This window comes from Saimiri boliviensis, chromosome 20, assembly GCF_048565385.1.
Source record: "Saimiri boliviensis isolate mSaiBol1 chromosome 20, mSaiBol1.pri, whole genome shotgun sequence".
In the NCBI taxonomy this organism is placed as follows: Eukaryota; Metazoa; Chordata; class Mammalia; order Primates; family Cebidae; genus Saimiri; species Saimiri boliviensis.
This window is the reverse complement of record NC_133468.1, coordinates 9,731,261-9,748,618: the sequence shown is the minus strand read 5'-3', so window position 1 is coordinate 9,748,618 and position 17,358 is coordinate 9,731,261. Positions and strand designations below refer to the sequence as shown.

Below are 17,358 nucleotides of genomic sequence, written 5' to 3'. Positions count from 1 at the left end.
ATTTGGTCATTTAACATAATCTCAAACTTCCTGGAGACTTTGTTCATTTTTTTTAAATTCTTTTTTCTTTGTTTTTGTCAGGTTGGATTAATGCAAAAGCCTTGTCTTTGAGTTCTGAAGTGCTTTCTTCTACTTGTTTGATTCTATTGTTGAGATTTTCCAGTGGATTTTGCATTTCTTTCACTGTGTCTTTCATTTCTAAAATTTGTGATTGTTTCTTATTTATGCCGTCTGTTTCTCTGGAGTTTTCTTTGTTCGTATCCTGTACTATTTAAAAAATTTCTTTAAGTTGTTTTTCATCTTTCTTTGGTGCCTCCTTGAATAGCTTACTAATCAACCTTCTGAGTTATTTTTCTAGCAATTCAGAGATTTCTTCTTGGTTTGGATCCATTGCTGGTGAGCTAGTGTGATATTTTGGGGGCATTTAAAAAACTTTATTTTGTCATATGACCAGAATTTTTTTCTGGTTCCTTTTTACTTGGGTAGACTGTGTCAGAGGGAAGATCTGGGGCTCAAGGGCTGCTGTTCAGATTCTTTTGTCCCATGGAGTATGTCCTTAATGTGGTGTTTTCTTCTTTCCCCTAGGAATGGGGCTTCCTGAGAGCCACACTGCAGCAATTGTTATTGCTCTTCTGGGTCTAGCCACCCAGCTGAGCTACCAGGCTCGGTGTCTCCAAAGAGTCCTGTGATGTGATCCATCTTCAGGTCTCTCAGCTGTGGATGCCAGCATATGCTCTGGTGAGCGTCCTTGGTGAGGGTCCTTGGTGAGGGTCCTTGCCTGTAGTTTTGTTTAGTGTGCTGGTTTTTTTTGAATGCTGGTCATGTTAGCAGTGAAGTTGTCACATGGACAGACTGAGGACGTCTGGTTATCCAGGATGTTGCAGGCAGTGGAATTAGCTGTTGTTTTCTCCTTTCTGGAAAAGGGTTTTTATTTTATGAGTTGCCATAATGACATGAGTTGGTTGGCCACTGGCCAGGAGATGGCACTTTCAAGAGAGCATCAGCTGTCGTAGTATGTGGGGTGATACAAGCTTGCCCTAAAGTCACCCTGATAAGGATTTGGGCTTCTCAGGTGATGGGTGGGGTCAAAGAGATCCCACGGGTTAAAGTATTTTGTCTTTGGCTACCAGGGTGAGTAGAGAAAGAAGACCAGGTGGGGGCAGGGGTAAGTATGTCTGAGCTTCAGGCTGTCCTTGGGTGGGGGCTTGCTGTGGCTGCTGTGGGGATGGGGTGTAGTTGTCGGGACAATGGAGCTGGGAATTATGGCTACCTCTGCTACATCATACAGGTCGCCAGGGAAGTTGGGGAAAGCTGAGGCCTCACTCAGCTTCCATGCAGCCACCAAGGCCAATCTCACTCTCTCCATGCCCCACCAACAGCAAAGTTTATATCCTGGCAGCCAGTGAGCAGGGCTGAGATGTTGCTCCAGACTACAAGCCTCCCCACTGAGAAAGCAGGCAGCGGGGGTTTGAGGCTTTGCCCCGCTCTGCTTGCTGCAGCTTCTGTGCTCATATCTGCACTTCCTATTTGCCTTCTTCCTTCCCTCTGGATTTTGCCCTTAACAATTCATGCTTGGTTGAAATTATTATGAAGTTCAGCTGGAATTTTCCTTCTCCCTGTGATCCTTCCCCAATTCCACTGGCAGCCCTCCCCAAGGACCCCTGTGAGAGAAAGTCAGAAACGCTTCCCCGGGAACCAGGAGTACCTTGAGGGCTCTTTCTGCTGCTTCTTCTACTTTTATATTTTGCTCAGTTCCCTACATTCATTCCAGCTCTACGTAAGGTTATATCCTTTTCCTGTATCTGGATTTTCAGGTTTCCCAGTGAGGATGTGTATATGGAGGTGGACTTTCCCCCCTCACACTTTGGGCACTCATAGTTTTTCGGCTGTCTCACAGAGTTTGTGGCAGAAAGCCGCTTCTTTTAAAGGGTTTGTGAATTCTGTCAGTTTTCCTGGTATGTTCCTGCAGTATTTCTTGGAGCAAAAGTTCATGGTGTGAGTCACCACATGCTATTCTGTTCATTTGAGTGGGAGCTGCAAGTTAGTCCTGACTCCCACTTGCCATTTTTTTTCCCTAGTAGGTCTTTTTCTATGCGTCCCATAATAGCATTGGCAATAACTCTGATCAACATATTTTAGAAAATATTCTGAAGAAATTCTGAATAAGAAAACATAGCAAAATGGAAATGGAAATTCCAGCAATGGGAACTATAACTGAAACTAAGAACTTAGGCTGCAATCCCAGCACTTTGGGAGGCAAAGGCAGGAGACCACTTGAGCCTAGGAGTTTGAACCTGGAAACAAAGTGAAACCCTGTTTCTACAAAAAATCAAAAATTGAGCTAGGCATGGTGGTGTGCACCTGTAGTCTCAGCTACTTGGGAGGCTGAGGCAGGTGAATTGCTTTAATCTGGGAGGCAGAGGTTGCAGTGAACCAAGATTGCATCACTACACTCCAGCCCTGGTGACAGACTCTGACAAAGGAGAAAAAAAAAAAAGGGTTAGAGGGAAAGCTATTGTAAAGTGTAAATGCTGTAAATAAACTACAATGTGTATCTCATAGGTTATGTCCTGAACGGACAACTGTCTCTCACCGTGTGCCAGACGCTGAATATATGCCATACTTTGATTTATCTTCACAATACGGTTCTCCCAAGTTTACACTTGAAGACACTGGAGGCTCAGAGAAGGAAAGTGGTTGGGCACAATGGCTCATGCCTGTAATTCCAGCAATTTGGGAGGCCAAGGGGGGACAGATCGCCTGAGGTTAGGAGTTTGAGACCAGCCTGGCCAACATGGTGAAACCCTTTCTCTACTTAAAAAAAAAAAGCAGGGCGTAGTGGTGCATCCTTGTAATCCCAGCTACTTGGGAGGCTGAGGCAGGATAATAGCTTGAATCCGGGTTGTTGTGGGGGTTGCACTGAGCCCAGATTGCACCATTGCACTCCAGCCTGGGAGATAGAGCAAAACTCCGTCTCAAAAAAAAAAAAAAAAGAAAAAAAAAAGAAAAAAAAGAAAAGAAAAGAAAAGAAAAAAAAAAGACAAGACAAGACAAGACAAGACAAGACAAGACAAGACCTTGTTCAAATAACCCAGCTGGGCAGTGCCGAACCAGGTTGGGCCTCAGACCCCTGTGTCTCTTTGTGGATAATTGCTCCATCCCCACCATCTGCCAGGACAAGGCCATACTGGAACCTTCCAGCAGCCAAGGGCTCTGTGTTCTTCCCCAGGCTCCTAACGCCACGTGGCTGAAGCTCCAGGCTGCTCAAGTCCTGTGTGGGCTCCTCACTCGGAAATCCTCCTGCACCCAACCATGGGGGCGTCTCCCTGGTAGTGACCTCGTCCCTTTCTCCCACCCTCTTCTTGGAGTAGCTCATTTCCTCTGAGGGTTTGCACCTCGTCATCGTCCCCAACCTACCACCTGCCTTCCTCCTACTTCCCTCCATCTCTCCTGGGCCTCTCACCTCCCAGTAGTGTGCCCTTCCTCCACTCCTGCAGCCCACAGAGTGACCAGCTCCCTCGCACCTCACGCCCAGCTTTCTTCCTCCAGCCCCCAGACAGCAGCCCGGCCCTAACCTCCCTGTCCCACCCTGCATGGTGGTCTGGCCCTAACCCTCTCACCCCATCCCTGCGGGGTGGTTCAGCCCTAACCCTGCCTCCCCACCCCTGCAGTGGTCCGGCCCCGCCCCTGCCTCCCCACCCCTGCAGCGGTCCGGCCCCGCCCCTGCCTCCCCACCCCTGCAGTGGTCCGGCCCCGCCCCTGCCTCCCCACCCCTGCAGCGGTCCGGCCCCGCCCCTGCCTCCCCACCCCTGCAGTGGTCCGGCCCTGACCTCCTCACCTCTCACCTCTCACCTGCACCGTCGGCTGCTCAGCGCGTGGCGCACAGTGTTTGCCGAAGGCCCGGCAGCCGTCGACAGAGACTGCGATGGCGGCAGCGGCAAGCCGGGGTCGGCCGCAGGACTGGGCGCGTTTCGTCTACGTGACGCGCTTTGGCTCCCACCAGTGCGGTGCTGTCCTGCAGCTGGGCGGCCGCCGAGCCCAGGGCCTTTGGGGTCGGGAGTCCGGGGCCGGTTGTCGCCAGAAGCCAACAGAAGCAACGGCGGTGCCTGGCGTCCCCGGTGGCGGCGAGCTAACCCCAAGTTCCAGGCCCAGGGTCCCCGCGGCCCCTGGCGTGGCGGTGGCGGCCTCTGCCTCTTCCTCCTGCTCCCAGCTGCGGACATCGAGCGGGCGGAGCAGCACCAGGCCTGCGGCGCGTGCAGGTGTCTCGGCGGGCGGGCGGCCCTGCTGGGCGCCATCTTGCGGCGCGGGGAGGGCGGGGGCGGCTCTCCTGTGAGGCGGTGTTGCCAGCGCGCGGGGCTTGTCATTAATTCCCAGGGGTCTTGGGACGAGCCCCTGACATAAGAGGAGGGGTTGCCGAACGGGGCCTTTAGGGCACCCTCACGGGGGCTTTTGGGCTGCAGCGTTGCCGTTCCAGCTGAGTGACATGGTTGACTTGGCACCTCTGACCTGGAGGACTGACTTCGGGATGCTTTTGAGTCATCCTGGCTAAGAAAGGGATGAGCTCTACGTTTAAATCAGGAAATGTCTTAAATTTAAAAATTATCCAGCCTCAGGTTTTGCGTATGTCTTGATCAGTTGATGTCTAAATATTTAATCTTTGCTGTTGTAAATGGGATTTCTTTCTATGTAATGCCCTTTAAATGCTTATTGTGTACAGGAAGCCATTTTTTTTTTGAGGCGGGGTCTTGCTGTGTCACCCAAGCTGCTGTGTGGTGCTCCAGTCACAGGCTCACTGCAGCCTCGACCTCAGCCTCCCGAGTAGCTGGGACCACAGGTGGGCACCCCCATGCCCAGCTACTTTTTTTATCTTTTGTAGACATGGGGTCTCACTATGTTGTCCAGGCTGGTCTCAAACTCTTGAGCTTCTCTATATTTTATATAGAGATTGACCTGTGTAAGCTTCCTAACTCTAAGAGGTCAATTTTGGTAATCTGTATTTCTTTAAGCATTTATCCATTTCATCTGGGCTTTCAAATTTGTTTACATAGATATTTGCAAAATAGTGTCTTATGATGTTTAAACATTTTCTTGCGTTTTAATGGTTATTTCCCTCTTGTTATTTCTTTTGCTGTATATATGTGCATTCTCTCTTTTTCTTGATCAAGTTAGCCAACATTTTTTCTATTTTGTTTTTTTTAAAAAAAAAAAAAAAACTAAGATTTTTGCCAGGTACAGGGACTCACACCTGTAAGTTTACCACTTTGGGAGGCTAAGGTGAGCAGTTCAAGGCTGTGGCGAGCTATGATATGCTCTTCAACCTGGAGAGACAGAGTGAGACCCTGTCTCTAAAAAAGAAAAATCAAGGTTTTGATTTATGAATTAGATATTTTGTTTCTCTAGTCTCTTCCTCCTTAATTTCTGCTTTTAATATTATTATTTCTTATACTTTCTTTTGATTTACTTTGTTCTTCTTACACTTTTTTTGTGAGCAGGAGATTTAATTCATTTATTTTTATTCTTGTTATTAAGTGTTTAGTGCAATGCATTTTCTTCTAACCACTACTTTAATTACATCCCATAGATTCCAATATGTAGTGTTTTTATTATCACTACTTTTAAAAGAAATTATGTAATTTTTAACTCTTTTCCATAGAGTTGCTTAATAGAGTTTAAATTTTTAAGTTTTCAGAGCTTCTCTGTTTTTTATTTTTATTTTTATTTTTGCTAGTAAACTCAGGTTTATTACATTGTGATAAGAGCATTGTTTGTGATGTCTTCATTTTATGGATGTTACTAGTGTTTTCTTGTGACCTAATTTATCATCCTTTTTGTTCTTTTCACCTCAGAAACCATGCCACTGGAAGACTGCTCCTTTAAATCATGCTTGCCACTTTAAACTGAGTCTCCATTATATTGCATGCTTGGCATTTTGTGTTGTGTCTGTCTCTTTAAATTTCTTCCCTATAGTCTGTACTTTGATCTGCCTAGTTATTTTTTTAGTATTTTCAGATGTAGAATGAATTTAATCTTAATGTTGGTCACTCCAGCTCTCTTGAGGCATTTTTATTCTAGTGTTTCTATTTTCTCTTGCCTGCTGGCCAGAGCCCCTGTAGGTCTGGGGCATATGGCCTCATAGAACTGCAATTTAATGGTAATTTTTTTTCATTTTACTTATAGTTATTTTGCAGCTTCAGCATCCTTTGCCTTAAAGTAATGCTGAGGGCGTGGGTCTTTTTGGGGGGAAATTATTACTACCTGCTTGCTATTGTCTTCAGCTACCCAGAAGCTCTGCATTAAAAGATTTTGAATTAAAAAAGTGATAGGGTCAGATTTAGTTAGTCCGTGCTATACAGGGGAGATTGACTTAGAGGCAGGTTAGACAGAAAAAAAAAAATCTCAAGTTGAAAAATATATATTTTGTTTTCTATTCTTTCAGAACTAAATACTTTGGTAATTTATTAGGTTGGTGCAAAAGTACTTGAAGTTTTGGATCTTGAGTTTTAAGTCATTATAACTAGGCTCAGACACATCTTTATTGATCAGAATAGGAACCATTAAAATCAACACATTTTTGCCAACAAGAAATAAGTTTCTTTATTCCTGTAGCATGAAAATTCCTGCTTTGGGATTTGACGAATGCCTGGAAAGCATTTTCTGCATCCTGCTGGATGTGGAAGTATTCTCCCTGCAAAAAGTTGTTGAGATGCTTGAAGAAGTGGTAGTTGGTTGGTGAGAGGTCAGGTGAATGTGGTGGATGAAGCAAAACTTCTTAGTCCAATTTGTTCAACTTTTGAAGCATTGGTTGTGCAACGTATGGTAAGTTGTTGTGGAGAATTGGGCCCTTTCTGTTGACCAATGCCGGCTGCAGGCATTGCAGTTTTCAGTGCCTCTCATTGATTTGCTGAGCATACTTCTCAGATGTAGGGGTTTCTCTGGGTCAGAAAGCTCTAGTGGATCAGATTGGCAGCAGACCACCAAACACTGACCACGATCTTTTTTTTGGTGGACGTTTGGTTTTGGGAAGTGCTTTGGAGTTTCTTCTCGGTCCAGCCATTCCCACCTCCTAGTTCTCCTTCCTTGGCATCTGATCGTGTTACCCCTGCCACAAAGGAATTGGGGGTGGGAGAGATTGGAGGCCAGAAAACAGTTAATGAGGCAGTTACAGTAGTCCAGTGGAAAGAGTGAAGGCCTGAACTAAGGCACTGGCAGTGGAGGCAGAATGGACAAGATGGTATAGCTTACTGAAAGAGAGAATTGTGGCCAAGTCTGAAGTCTCTGTGCTGGGTGACTGGATGGATAATGGAGCCACTAATGTCAGTGACCACCCTGCTGTGCTTGTGAAGCTAAGAATATAGTCAAAGGAAGGGTGTCCTGGGGTAGACTTATAATAAACCAAGCCAGAAGTGCTTAAGTGCTTAGGTTTTACTCAGTGTTGGGTGTATTTGATGTCTGTTTTTGTTTTTATTTTGAGACAACGTCTTGCAGAGTCTCACAGGCTGGAGTGCAGTGGTGTGATCTTGGCTGACTGCAACCTCTGCCTCCCAGGTTCAAGTGATTCTCCTGCCTCAGCCTCCGAAGTAGCTGGGACCACAGGTGTGTGCCACCATGCTCAGCTAATTTTGTATTTTTAGTAGAGACAGGATTTCACCATGTTGGGCAGGCTGGTCTTGAACTCCTGACCTTGGGTGATCCACCCACCTTGGCTTCCCAAAGTGCTGGGATTATAAGCGTGAACCACCATACCCAGCCCTTAATGTTAAGTAGACATTCATTAAATGTGTCACCCTCCATGGATAAAAAGATGAGTTATATATTCAGTAACATTTACTTAACACCTATCGTGTTGTGGGCACTAGATCAGGTATTCATGACACAGGTAAATCAGACAAGTATTTTGCTCTCAAGGGACTTATTCATGAATAATGGGAATATAAACTAGTAGACATGAGTGTTGTTAAGAGCTGAGAATGGCCTTGATAGTCAAGTTCAAGGAAAGAAGAGGCATAGATGCAGGCAATCGGGGGACATGTATAGAGAAATCACTAGTGGGACAGTGGGAGTTATCAAGAGCATTGGCTTTGAAGTCAGAAAGACATAATCCTTAGTTTTGTCACTTATCAGCAGGATAATATTGACCAAGTTAGTTAATCACTATTATTCTCGGTGGTCTTATTTGTAAGATGGGGGTAATGGTTCCTATCTTAAAGGGTTGCTGCAAAGATTAAATGAAATAATATGTGTAGAGTGCCTAGCACGGTGTTTGACACAGAATGAGTGCCCAGTAAATGCTGGCATATTGAGCAGAGATGGCTTGAAGGGAAGGTGGTGATTAGCATGTCTAGCACACAGTGGACATGTACTATTTATTGAATGAAAATAAGTTTTGGACCAGAGTATGGAATACCTTGGAGACTCATTTTTTATAGTCACTGAAGAGTTTTGAATGGTGGAAAAAGTTTTTGGAGACAGGCGCACTTCTGGAAGACAAACTTGTAAGCTGTTTGGAAAATGTACTGAAGTTTAGATTCAGGAGTAGGCAGAGCAGCAACTTTTCTAACATTTCAAGTAAGACTAATAAATCAGGCCAGCTCCCTGTCCTTACAGAACTTGAAAGAAACATTTATAATTTATATATGATGGAAGATGGTGAATGCTATTGTGAAAGTGCAAATGAATGCTTTGGAAGTGGTGAATAATTTGGGGAATGAGAGAATCAGGGAAGGCTTTATCATGGTGGAAGCTCCATGAGATTTACACTTGGGGCTGATATAGGAAAATTAGGTGGAGAAAACATGTGAGCAAAGCACTGAGTATGGATCAGTGATGCAGTGATTAGAACAAGTGGGTCAGAGTGGGTGGAAAGAGGATTGGGAGAAAGATCTGAAACATAAGTCAGGAATGAAATCCATGAAATACACTGGAGCTAGTCTCAGCACAATACACAAAACGAGTGGAAGAAATTTGCCTGGGAGATGTGTCAGTGTGTGTGTGTGTGTGTGTGTGTGTGTGCGTGCATGCGTGCGTGCGTGCGTGTGCTGAAAGGGTCAGGAATTAGACACATTCGAGGAACCACGAGGTTTGTGTAGTTGGAAGTGTAACGTCTGCCTGGAGTTGCACTTAGAAGAATGAAGCCTGTAGGGATAGACTGGAGCAAGATGTGTTATCTGGTATTTGTTCATTCTGTTGTTGGTATTTCTGGGACTAGCCTGACAAATCAGAAACGGAAGACTGAACTAGCTGATGATTTTCTAGGTACTTAACAGATTATGTCTAGTTTTTTTTTTTTTTGGTTGTTTTCCACGTTACTAGTGAATTGGTAAACCAGTATTACCTGGTGATCAGAAATACAACGAGTGTAAAAATTCCCAGAGACCTCAAAAAACATGTATATGGTCTTATTTTCAGATAGTAAATTCTTATATATGTTGACCTTTTCACTTTCTTCTTAAAAATTAGGTTTAATCCAGAAGGATGCAGCTAAAAAGTTTGATTTTCCCATACCATTGAATGAAGCATCTAAAATGATGAAGAAAAAGAAAAAGGTATAGTACTGTAAAGGAGAATGAGCATTATTTGAATTTTAGATCATCCTCTCTAAATACAAATGTGTAAAGATATTCAAGACAGTGAAAATAGTTTCATCTTTTGAATAATTTAATTTTCTGAAATGAGAAAATAGAAGTAATTCAGCAGAAATGGAACTCAGTTTGGAGATATTTATTAACCATAAAGAATTGTTCTTTCAGTGTTTGAAGGTATAAAACACATTTTAACCAAAATGTAACCGCACTGGATGATTTTTCAAAGCATGATATATGTTCCATAGACTATAATAAACTGTGATATATAATGTAGTATAAGAAGAAAATCACAGATTTCATAGAAAAGAATAATGTATTTATATTGGTCTTTTTAAAGACAAGGAATATGTAATATATTTCTAGCAGGCAATCTGAGAAGGATGAACCACTGCTGCTAAACCGTTCTCACTGCTAGTTGTCCAAATGGCATGGCAATTTGAGTGTCTAGAACATATTCAAGATCATATGCTCTGCGAATCTTTGATTGCCACTGTATGTTTATACCTCACAGCATAGTTTATATTCAGTTTAAAGAAATTATTGGTTGTTAATGATACATAACATTGTGTTGCTTCTGAGCTTTGAGTTTGTTTGATGTCTGTATGGTATAAAATAGCATTAGAAGTGAATAACTCTTGTACCAAATATATTTTGAGTGAGCATCTAATTTTCCTACTGTACTAAGAGATGTGTCTTCTGAGAACCAGTTCCTTTTGGGTGAGGAGAAAAGAGCAATGACCAATACTTACTTTTAATTACTATGTGCCAGATACTGGGTACGTGCTTTATATATGTATTAAATATTTTTTCATTAATTCTTATAATCTGATGTATGAAGTTATTCCTAGATGTGATTAGAATACTCTCAAAATGTCAGGCAACTGGAAAACGGCAAAGCCAGAATTTGAGCCTAGATCTATTTGTTTGATTCCATAATCCTCATTCTTTCTATTCCAGTATATTCATACTCTCTAGTACTATTGCTAGGAGAAATAATTATTAACTGGAATAAAGTACATTTAAAAATCAAGTCATTTCCCAATGGTTTAATCATTGGAATATAAATTCACAATTTTTAAAAATTACCTTTCAGAATGGAATGTGTTAGAATCAATTGGGTAGGACGTTATAGATATTGCCTTTGAAAGGAAACTTCATCCAGGACAGTTAATTTAAATACTACAGGGAGGAAATTCTAGGGATTTCGAAAAAGGGAACAGATAATTCAGATCATGGGTAAACAATTACACTTAAGTTTTAGTTCTCTAAATGCTAGTATTATAATAATGATATCAGTTGACATACAACACAGTTGAATCATTCCCAGTTGCCTCTATGAAAATATATTCCTACTTTTCTGCTCAGCATTCCTTTACTGTGCTTATCTTTTTAAGGTTTTAGTATGGAATAGAGTACAGAAAGTCATTTCAAGAATGCTTGAAGAAAATGAAAAATACAGACACAGGCTGAAATGCCAAAGATTATCCGGTGAAAGTAAGTGAACACAGTTTTTATTGTATTAAAGCAAGTGGCCTCTGTAACAGTTCAGTTATCCTGGGATTGCATGAGATCAGCAGTTTTCTTAGTGGTCCCATGTAACGTATACTATAGAAATGAGGCTACCATATTTTCACTATTCATCATATTAGAAGTACAGAGCACCTCCAAGCAGTGAGTGCAGAGGAGAGCACAGGTATAGGAGTGAGTGGAGGAGTGTAGAAGGTGCATGCTGACTGGAATTTACTGAGTAAAGGGGACATACTTTTCTGTTAAATGTGAATCTTAATGCCAATTAAAAAATACAAATTACAAAGCTCATCAGTATTGATGAAGAAGAACATTTTAACTACAATATGAAATTGCACATTGTGTCACTGCCTATAGTCATTTCCTTTCCATGGAAGCTGCAGTCCCACTTAATGCATTTAACAAAGTCTGCCCTTGGTTTATGGCCTTGATGTCATTATTTCATTCCTGGAAAATAGCTCATGAATTAAACCTGTGTTCTAAAGCTGCATCAATATTGAGTTGATATTGTGGTTAGAGTGAAATTAGATGTAGTCTAGTATGTTTATTAAAGTAATTTGTAGTTCTGGATTTTCAAAAAATTAAGGTGGATAAAATTTGTGTAACTAGTAATGCCATGTGAATGGAAAAGTCAAAACTTTTCTTTCCTTAACATGCATGTGCTGATACGCATGCTATTATGGATGTTTCTGTGAGTTCCTAATATAGTCATTCTATGGCAACTTCTATTTCATAGTCAGTAAACCTGCAGTATTTAATTTCATGAAGAATATTTTCATAATATAATCATGAAAACAGAATGCCATTTTGCAAGCAGTGGAAACTTATGGTTCATATGATGTTGCATCAGTGGTAGCATGCATTGTCCACAATAATGGCAAATTAGTGATAATTTGTTTCACTTTTCTTATCCATTTAAGGAGAATGAGGTAGGGGGCTGATAGGAAAAAGAAAAGTAGTCAGAGGTAGCTTAAATTAAAAGGATGTTTGAATAGGCAGAACAATGTGCAAAAAACCTGGACATATTTCTGAGTGCTTATTCAGATCAGCGCATAACTTTGAATCTGTTGGGTTCTTTTCTGCCTCAGCAAGAGACCTTCTCTTAAATATGATCTTGTAAGGATTATTTAACAACTTAAAATAATATGCTGTGTTTTCCATAAACAGCCTCTTGTAAACAGAGGTATCCTTATATAGTTCATTATTTTGCATTACAGTATTAAACTAGATTACAGAACTTCTTTATAAAGCTAATAATTATGTCTAAAATGTATTACAATATTCATTCCTTAATATGTATTTATTAATGGGAAAAACCAGTGCTGGAGGACAACTTAAATTTTCCTTATTTTTTATGTTGTTTGCAGACTCAAATTACACAAGATGAATCTTCTTATCTTCTGGTAAGAATCTATTTAGGTAATAATTGTGTAATTTTTTTTCTCTTCCTTTCTATATCCTCCCTTCTCCAAACATTACTGTATAACCATTGGTAGTTCCAGCCTATTTTCTTTCTTAAATCCAATGATTGGCACACAATAGACACTCATTAAAATACTTATTGACCTTTAAAACTTCATTTGGGCCCCATCTCCATCATGCTCTTAGAAATTCTCTCTCTGTAGTCCATGTTTTTCCTTCTACTTCTTTTTTTTCTGTTGTATAGTCTGAGGGCAGAATCTTCTTTTTGTTCATACCTCTACTTAATTCTCTTTTCCTTTGAACATACTGTCATATTTAATACTATCTTACTACTGCTGCTTTTTATTTCTTACTGTCCTGCAGATTGTGTCATGGCCCTCATCCTACCTCACTTAACCATATTTACCTTTGCTACCAACTAATAACAAATGCTGTCCTGGGAGTAATTGTTGGTCCCGTTCTCTCTTTACATATTGACTCTGGAATAACTCACAGATTTTTGGAGCTTCGACTACTCTTCCTGGGTATAGTACCCTTACATCTGCATCCTACCCTTGACCTTTGGTCATGTACTTCTAATTTTCTTTAGGCTGTTCTACTATTACTTTTTTTTTATTTTTTTATTTTTTTTGGGTCACCACTGCTGAAATCTACATACAGTTAACAGTTACTTTTTTTTTTTTTTTTTTTTTTTTTTTAAAAGAGACATGGTCTCACTCTGTACCCAGGCTGGAGTATGGTGACTCGATCATAGCTCACTGCTGCTTCTAACTCCTGGGCTCAAGTGATCCTCCCACTTCAGCATACCTTATTAAGTAGATAGGACTACAAGTGCACACCACCATGCTTGGCTAATTAAATTTTTGTTTTGTATAGATGGGGGTCTAGCTGTGTTGCCCAGGTTGGTCTCAAACTCCTGGCCTCAAGTGATCCTACTGCCTCAGCTTTCCAAAGTGCTGGAATTGCAGGCATGAGCCACTGTGTCCAGCTGAGAGTATGTTTTAGACATGAAAGTGAACAAATTCATGCAGTCAAGAAAAGGATTAGGATATGTATACTGTACTTTGAATAAAGATTAACACGATAACCTGAGAAAGGTATAAAAGTATATTGAGATAGTACATCAAAGAGTCTCACATGAATTTTGGGCTGAGGATTTGTACTTCATTCAGTAGGGAAAGAAGAAATGGACCACTTTCTTAACCTTTTATTTTAAATGATTTCAAATGTACAGAACGATTATTAGACTAATACAAAGTACTCCAGTAAACTCTTTACCAAGATTCACTGTTTTTTAGCATCTTGCCATATTTGTTTGCTCATTCTTATTCTCTCTGTGTGTATAAATACTTCAATGTGTATAACCTAAGAGCAAGGGTATCTTTTATATAACCACATTACAGTTATCAGATTCAGGAAATTGAACATCAGTATCCTTAATCTGTAGCAGTTTGTCAGCCTTTCTTTGTCTTTTGTGATATCGATATTTTTGAAGAATACAGGCCAGTCATTTTTCAGACTAATTCCTCAAGGCTTTCTGATGACTACTCATGATTTGATTCATGTTATGCATTTTTTTGGCTGGAACGTTGTATATATAATATAACTTTCCAGAGGATCACATCTTGAGTTACATGATCTTCACTGATCCCTTATTGATGATGTTAACTTGGAGCTCTTGGTTATGTTGTTATCCATTTGTAGTTACTATTTTTTCTTTTGCAATAAGTATTTCATAGAAAGATAATGAGAGTATGCAAATATCTTGTTCTTTATAAATATATAGAATATTTTAAAGCAGTGGAGCTATCAGATTTGCATTTTAGAAAGAATATGATGTCATTTGTGGAAAGATTTGGAATGGAGTTGAAATAGGAGGTGAAAAAGAAAATATGATTGTAATAGCATCCACATGAAAAGTAAAATGCACTTAAATGAAGGTTGTAGAGAGTGCAGAGAGAAGGCGAATGATCAGGTATGGGGATAAGATGATACTGAGTTTTGAGAGTAAACTTCATAAAATGAGTTTTTAATGAAGGTACTGAATTTTACTTTTGGCATGTTGAATTTTAGGTAATAGTGAGGGACCCAGGTGAAAATGCTAAGCAAGTAATTGGAACTGTTGTAAGGGAGGTAGTGTGATATCTATAGTGTATAAAGGTCATATGTAGTTCTAACAGTAGATGTAGATTAAGACTTTAATGTGAAGAAAGAGAGAGAGGAGAGGACTGAGTACAGAGTATCAGGCAATGCTGAGGATAAAGAGGAATTTTTAGTTTCGGAGTCAGGGATTCTAGGGACTTAGGAGTAATGAGAGAGATGATTGTGGGGCTGAGGAGGGAGACAAATGAAATTTGCAGGAGATCAAGGGATTGGGAGTTCAAAGGAGGGCAGAGACCTTATCTAGTGAGAGTATAGGGGTATAAAAAGGCGGAGCATAAAAATATGTCATTTAGGAACATTTGAAAAGTTTCAGCACCTAGAGGTAAAGCACAAGTTCCAGTGATGACAATGTCTAAGCCATGTCCTTGCTTGTAAGTAGCCTGGAGGTGAAGGCCTGTGATACAGTGTTTCTGTGACACGTTTCTTGTAAATGGGACTGTTGAAGTCACCAAGGGTATTGGCAGGAGTTGGAGTGGAAAAGAAAATTATGAGATACACATTGAGTCTGTTGGAAACTTTTTATGTTCAACAAGAGAAAGTAAAAGTCATTAAAATCATAACTACAGGGAATGTCTAGGTCTTGCTTTATAGTCTTAGAAATGCTAAAAATTTTCAGTGACTACTGATGATGATATTTTGTCTTAAAAAGAATTCAATTTTGTCATTTTTAAATTTAGGATTAACCTATCCTTGGATGTTTCCCAAAGAAGATTGTGAAGAATCTAAAGATGAAACATTAAATGAATCCTAATTATTTGTTAATTTTGATGTGCATTATTGGAATTGGGACTTTAGTAGTCGAATAGAAAAACTACCTTCTTTATAAATTGATAGTATTTCTTTGCAACTTAATAATACCTTTAGTTAAATATTGTTACCACATGCGTGCAAGTGTTATTTTCAAAATTTAGATTAGCATATCAATGTAATTGCATGAATTTTATAATTGCCAATGTAATTGAATGAATTTCATAATTGCCAGCTTTTTCTTTTTATTAATGAGTCTACCATCGCTGCTTTGTTCATCTCTTCTTTTAGATGTAACTTTTAAATTAAACTTGGATTCATTTAAATTATTTTTGGCTTCCTCTAAACTTCTCAATTATTTTATGAAAAAAACCTTAGAATTTTCATAGCAACAATTATTTTGGATGTTAAAACTAAGCTAATGATTATTTAAGCTATCTTTTTATCCTAAGGAAAATTAGCAAATTTATACATTTATAACATGGATATATTATAAAGGACTATATTATAATATGGAGTATTTTAGAAACATTTTTGGGCAAAGATTAGAGGAGATGCTCTTTCACCTTGCCAGGCCCCTAAGTAATAGATAAGTTATTTATTTTTTAGTTTTTGACATTTAAAGATTTTTATCAGGCCTGCGACACATACATGAATTTTTGACAGAAGATGTAAAAAATATTTTTAAAAACCCAACCATTACTTGTTAACAAAAAGTGCAGAGAAGCTTTTTGAGCAGATACCACAGTGACCCTTCCATATGAGCACTTTTTCTTAGGCGGGAAAAAATGGATTCTTTCTCCATATATTTACAGCTAGTAGGAGTAAACTCAGGGTTTTACAAAATTCACTTATAAATCACATTTTAATGTTGCAAAATGTTATTTTAATGAGAGGATTAGAATTCTGAAAATCATTTAGAAGTATTGTTTAACAATACCTTATTTTCTATTCAATATTAAGCAGTAATCAACTTCTACCTCTGCCAGTTTTTCTGCTTTTTTGCTGGTGTGATATCTGTTCCTAAATTGAATCAAAGTCTTAAGTGGAACTGGAAACTTAGGAGGGAAAGACAAAATGAGGCTTGTTTATGACCGAACTCTGTGTAGTCTAGTTGCTTCTTCCCCTTGCAGTGGCAAGTACTTTTATATCCTGGATGATTACAGTGATGACTTCTATTCTTTTTTGGGGGCATTGAGAGGGTGGGCTTCCTAATTATTTTACAAAGCTATTACATAGTGTCAGTATACCAAATTCTCATGAAATAGTAAAAGTTGTAAGAACTGTGAAGCAATTCATAGTTTTCTTTCTTCCTGTAATAATTATAACTTAATTACTTCAGGAGACTACAGCAGTATAGAATTTGTGGTAACATGTTCTTCTAGTGACTGTTTAACAAGTCCACCTGTTTCTAGATGGCAGGACACATTGCCTGTGGAAATGGCCTTGGTTTTTTTTTTGCCATGTGGGATCTCAAGTTTCCCTGCATGAAGAGTCACGCAACCTCTTTGTATTATGCTGGGTAAATTTTCAGGCTGCTAAATCCTTGGGTGAAGCTTAAAATTTTAGGTTATGCAACTTAAGTCTGTTGCAAAATGAGACATATTTACACTGTTTATACAGTAATTTATGCTGCATAGTGTTGTGGTGAATGTGAATGAGGATTTTAGGTTTGCTTCAGTGTATATTTTTATTTATGTGACATACAGCATGGATAGTAGTCTGTTTTATTAGGTATATCAGATTTAAGAATCTAGTGCTGGATACAAACTCAATTTGTTTCATCGTTTTAGAACCATGTAGAAATGAAGACTCCCACTGAAATGAATGTTCTAAATATTTGTTCTAAATCTTTTAATTTTTAATAATTTCTGGTGAATATGTGTTGAATCTTTTATGTTAAATAGAATAGAATAAA

General features: G+C 39.6%; 1 protein-coding gene across 1 annotated transcript; it reads left to right on the top strand.

The window, feature by feature from the left end:
• Positions 1–3,898: 3,898 nt before the first annotated feature.
• C20H5orf47 (chromosome 20 C5orf47 homolog) lies at positions 3,899–15,705 on the top strand. Its single transcript, XM_003936192.3, has 5 exons — positions 3,899–4,259; positions 9,457–9,542; positions 10,976–11,075; positions 12,476–12,511; positions 15,371–15,705. The coding sequence occupies exons 1-4, from the start codon at positions 3,926–3,928 to the stop codon at positions 12,493–12,495; spliced, it is 540 nt and encodes a 179-aa protein (XP_003936241.3). The 5' UTR covers positions 3,899–3,925; the 3' UTR covers positions 12,496–12,511; positions 15,371–15,705.
• Positions 15,706–17,358: the final 1,653 nt, after the last annotated feature.

Bases quoted from the DNA above. Each gene is read 5' to 3' on its own strand.
- C20H5orf47 (XM_003936192.3), top strand. From the start codon at position 3,926: ATGGCGGCAGCGGCAAGCCGGGGTCGGCCGCAGGACTGGGCGCGTTTC. The intron at 9,543-10,975 runs GTATAGTACTGT...TATCTTTTTAAG, and splicing joins TGATGAAGAAAAAGAAAAAG to GTTTTAGTATGGAATAGAGT. The intron at 11,076-12,475 runs GTAAGTGAACAC...TGTTGTTTGCAG, and splicing joins CCAAAGATTATCCGGTGAAA to ACTCAAATTACACAAGATGA.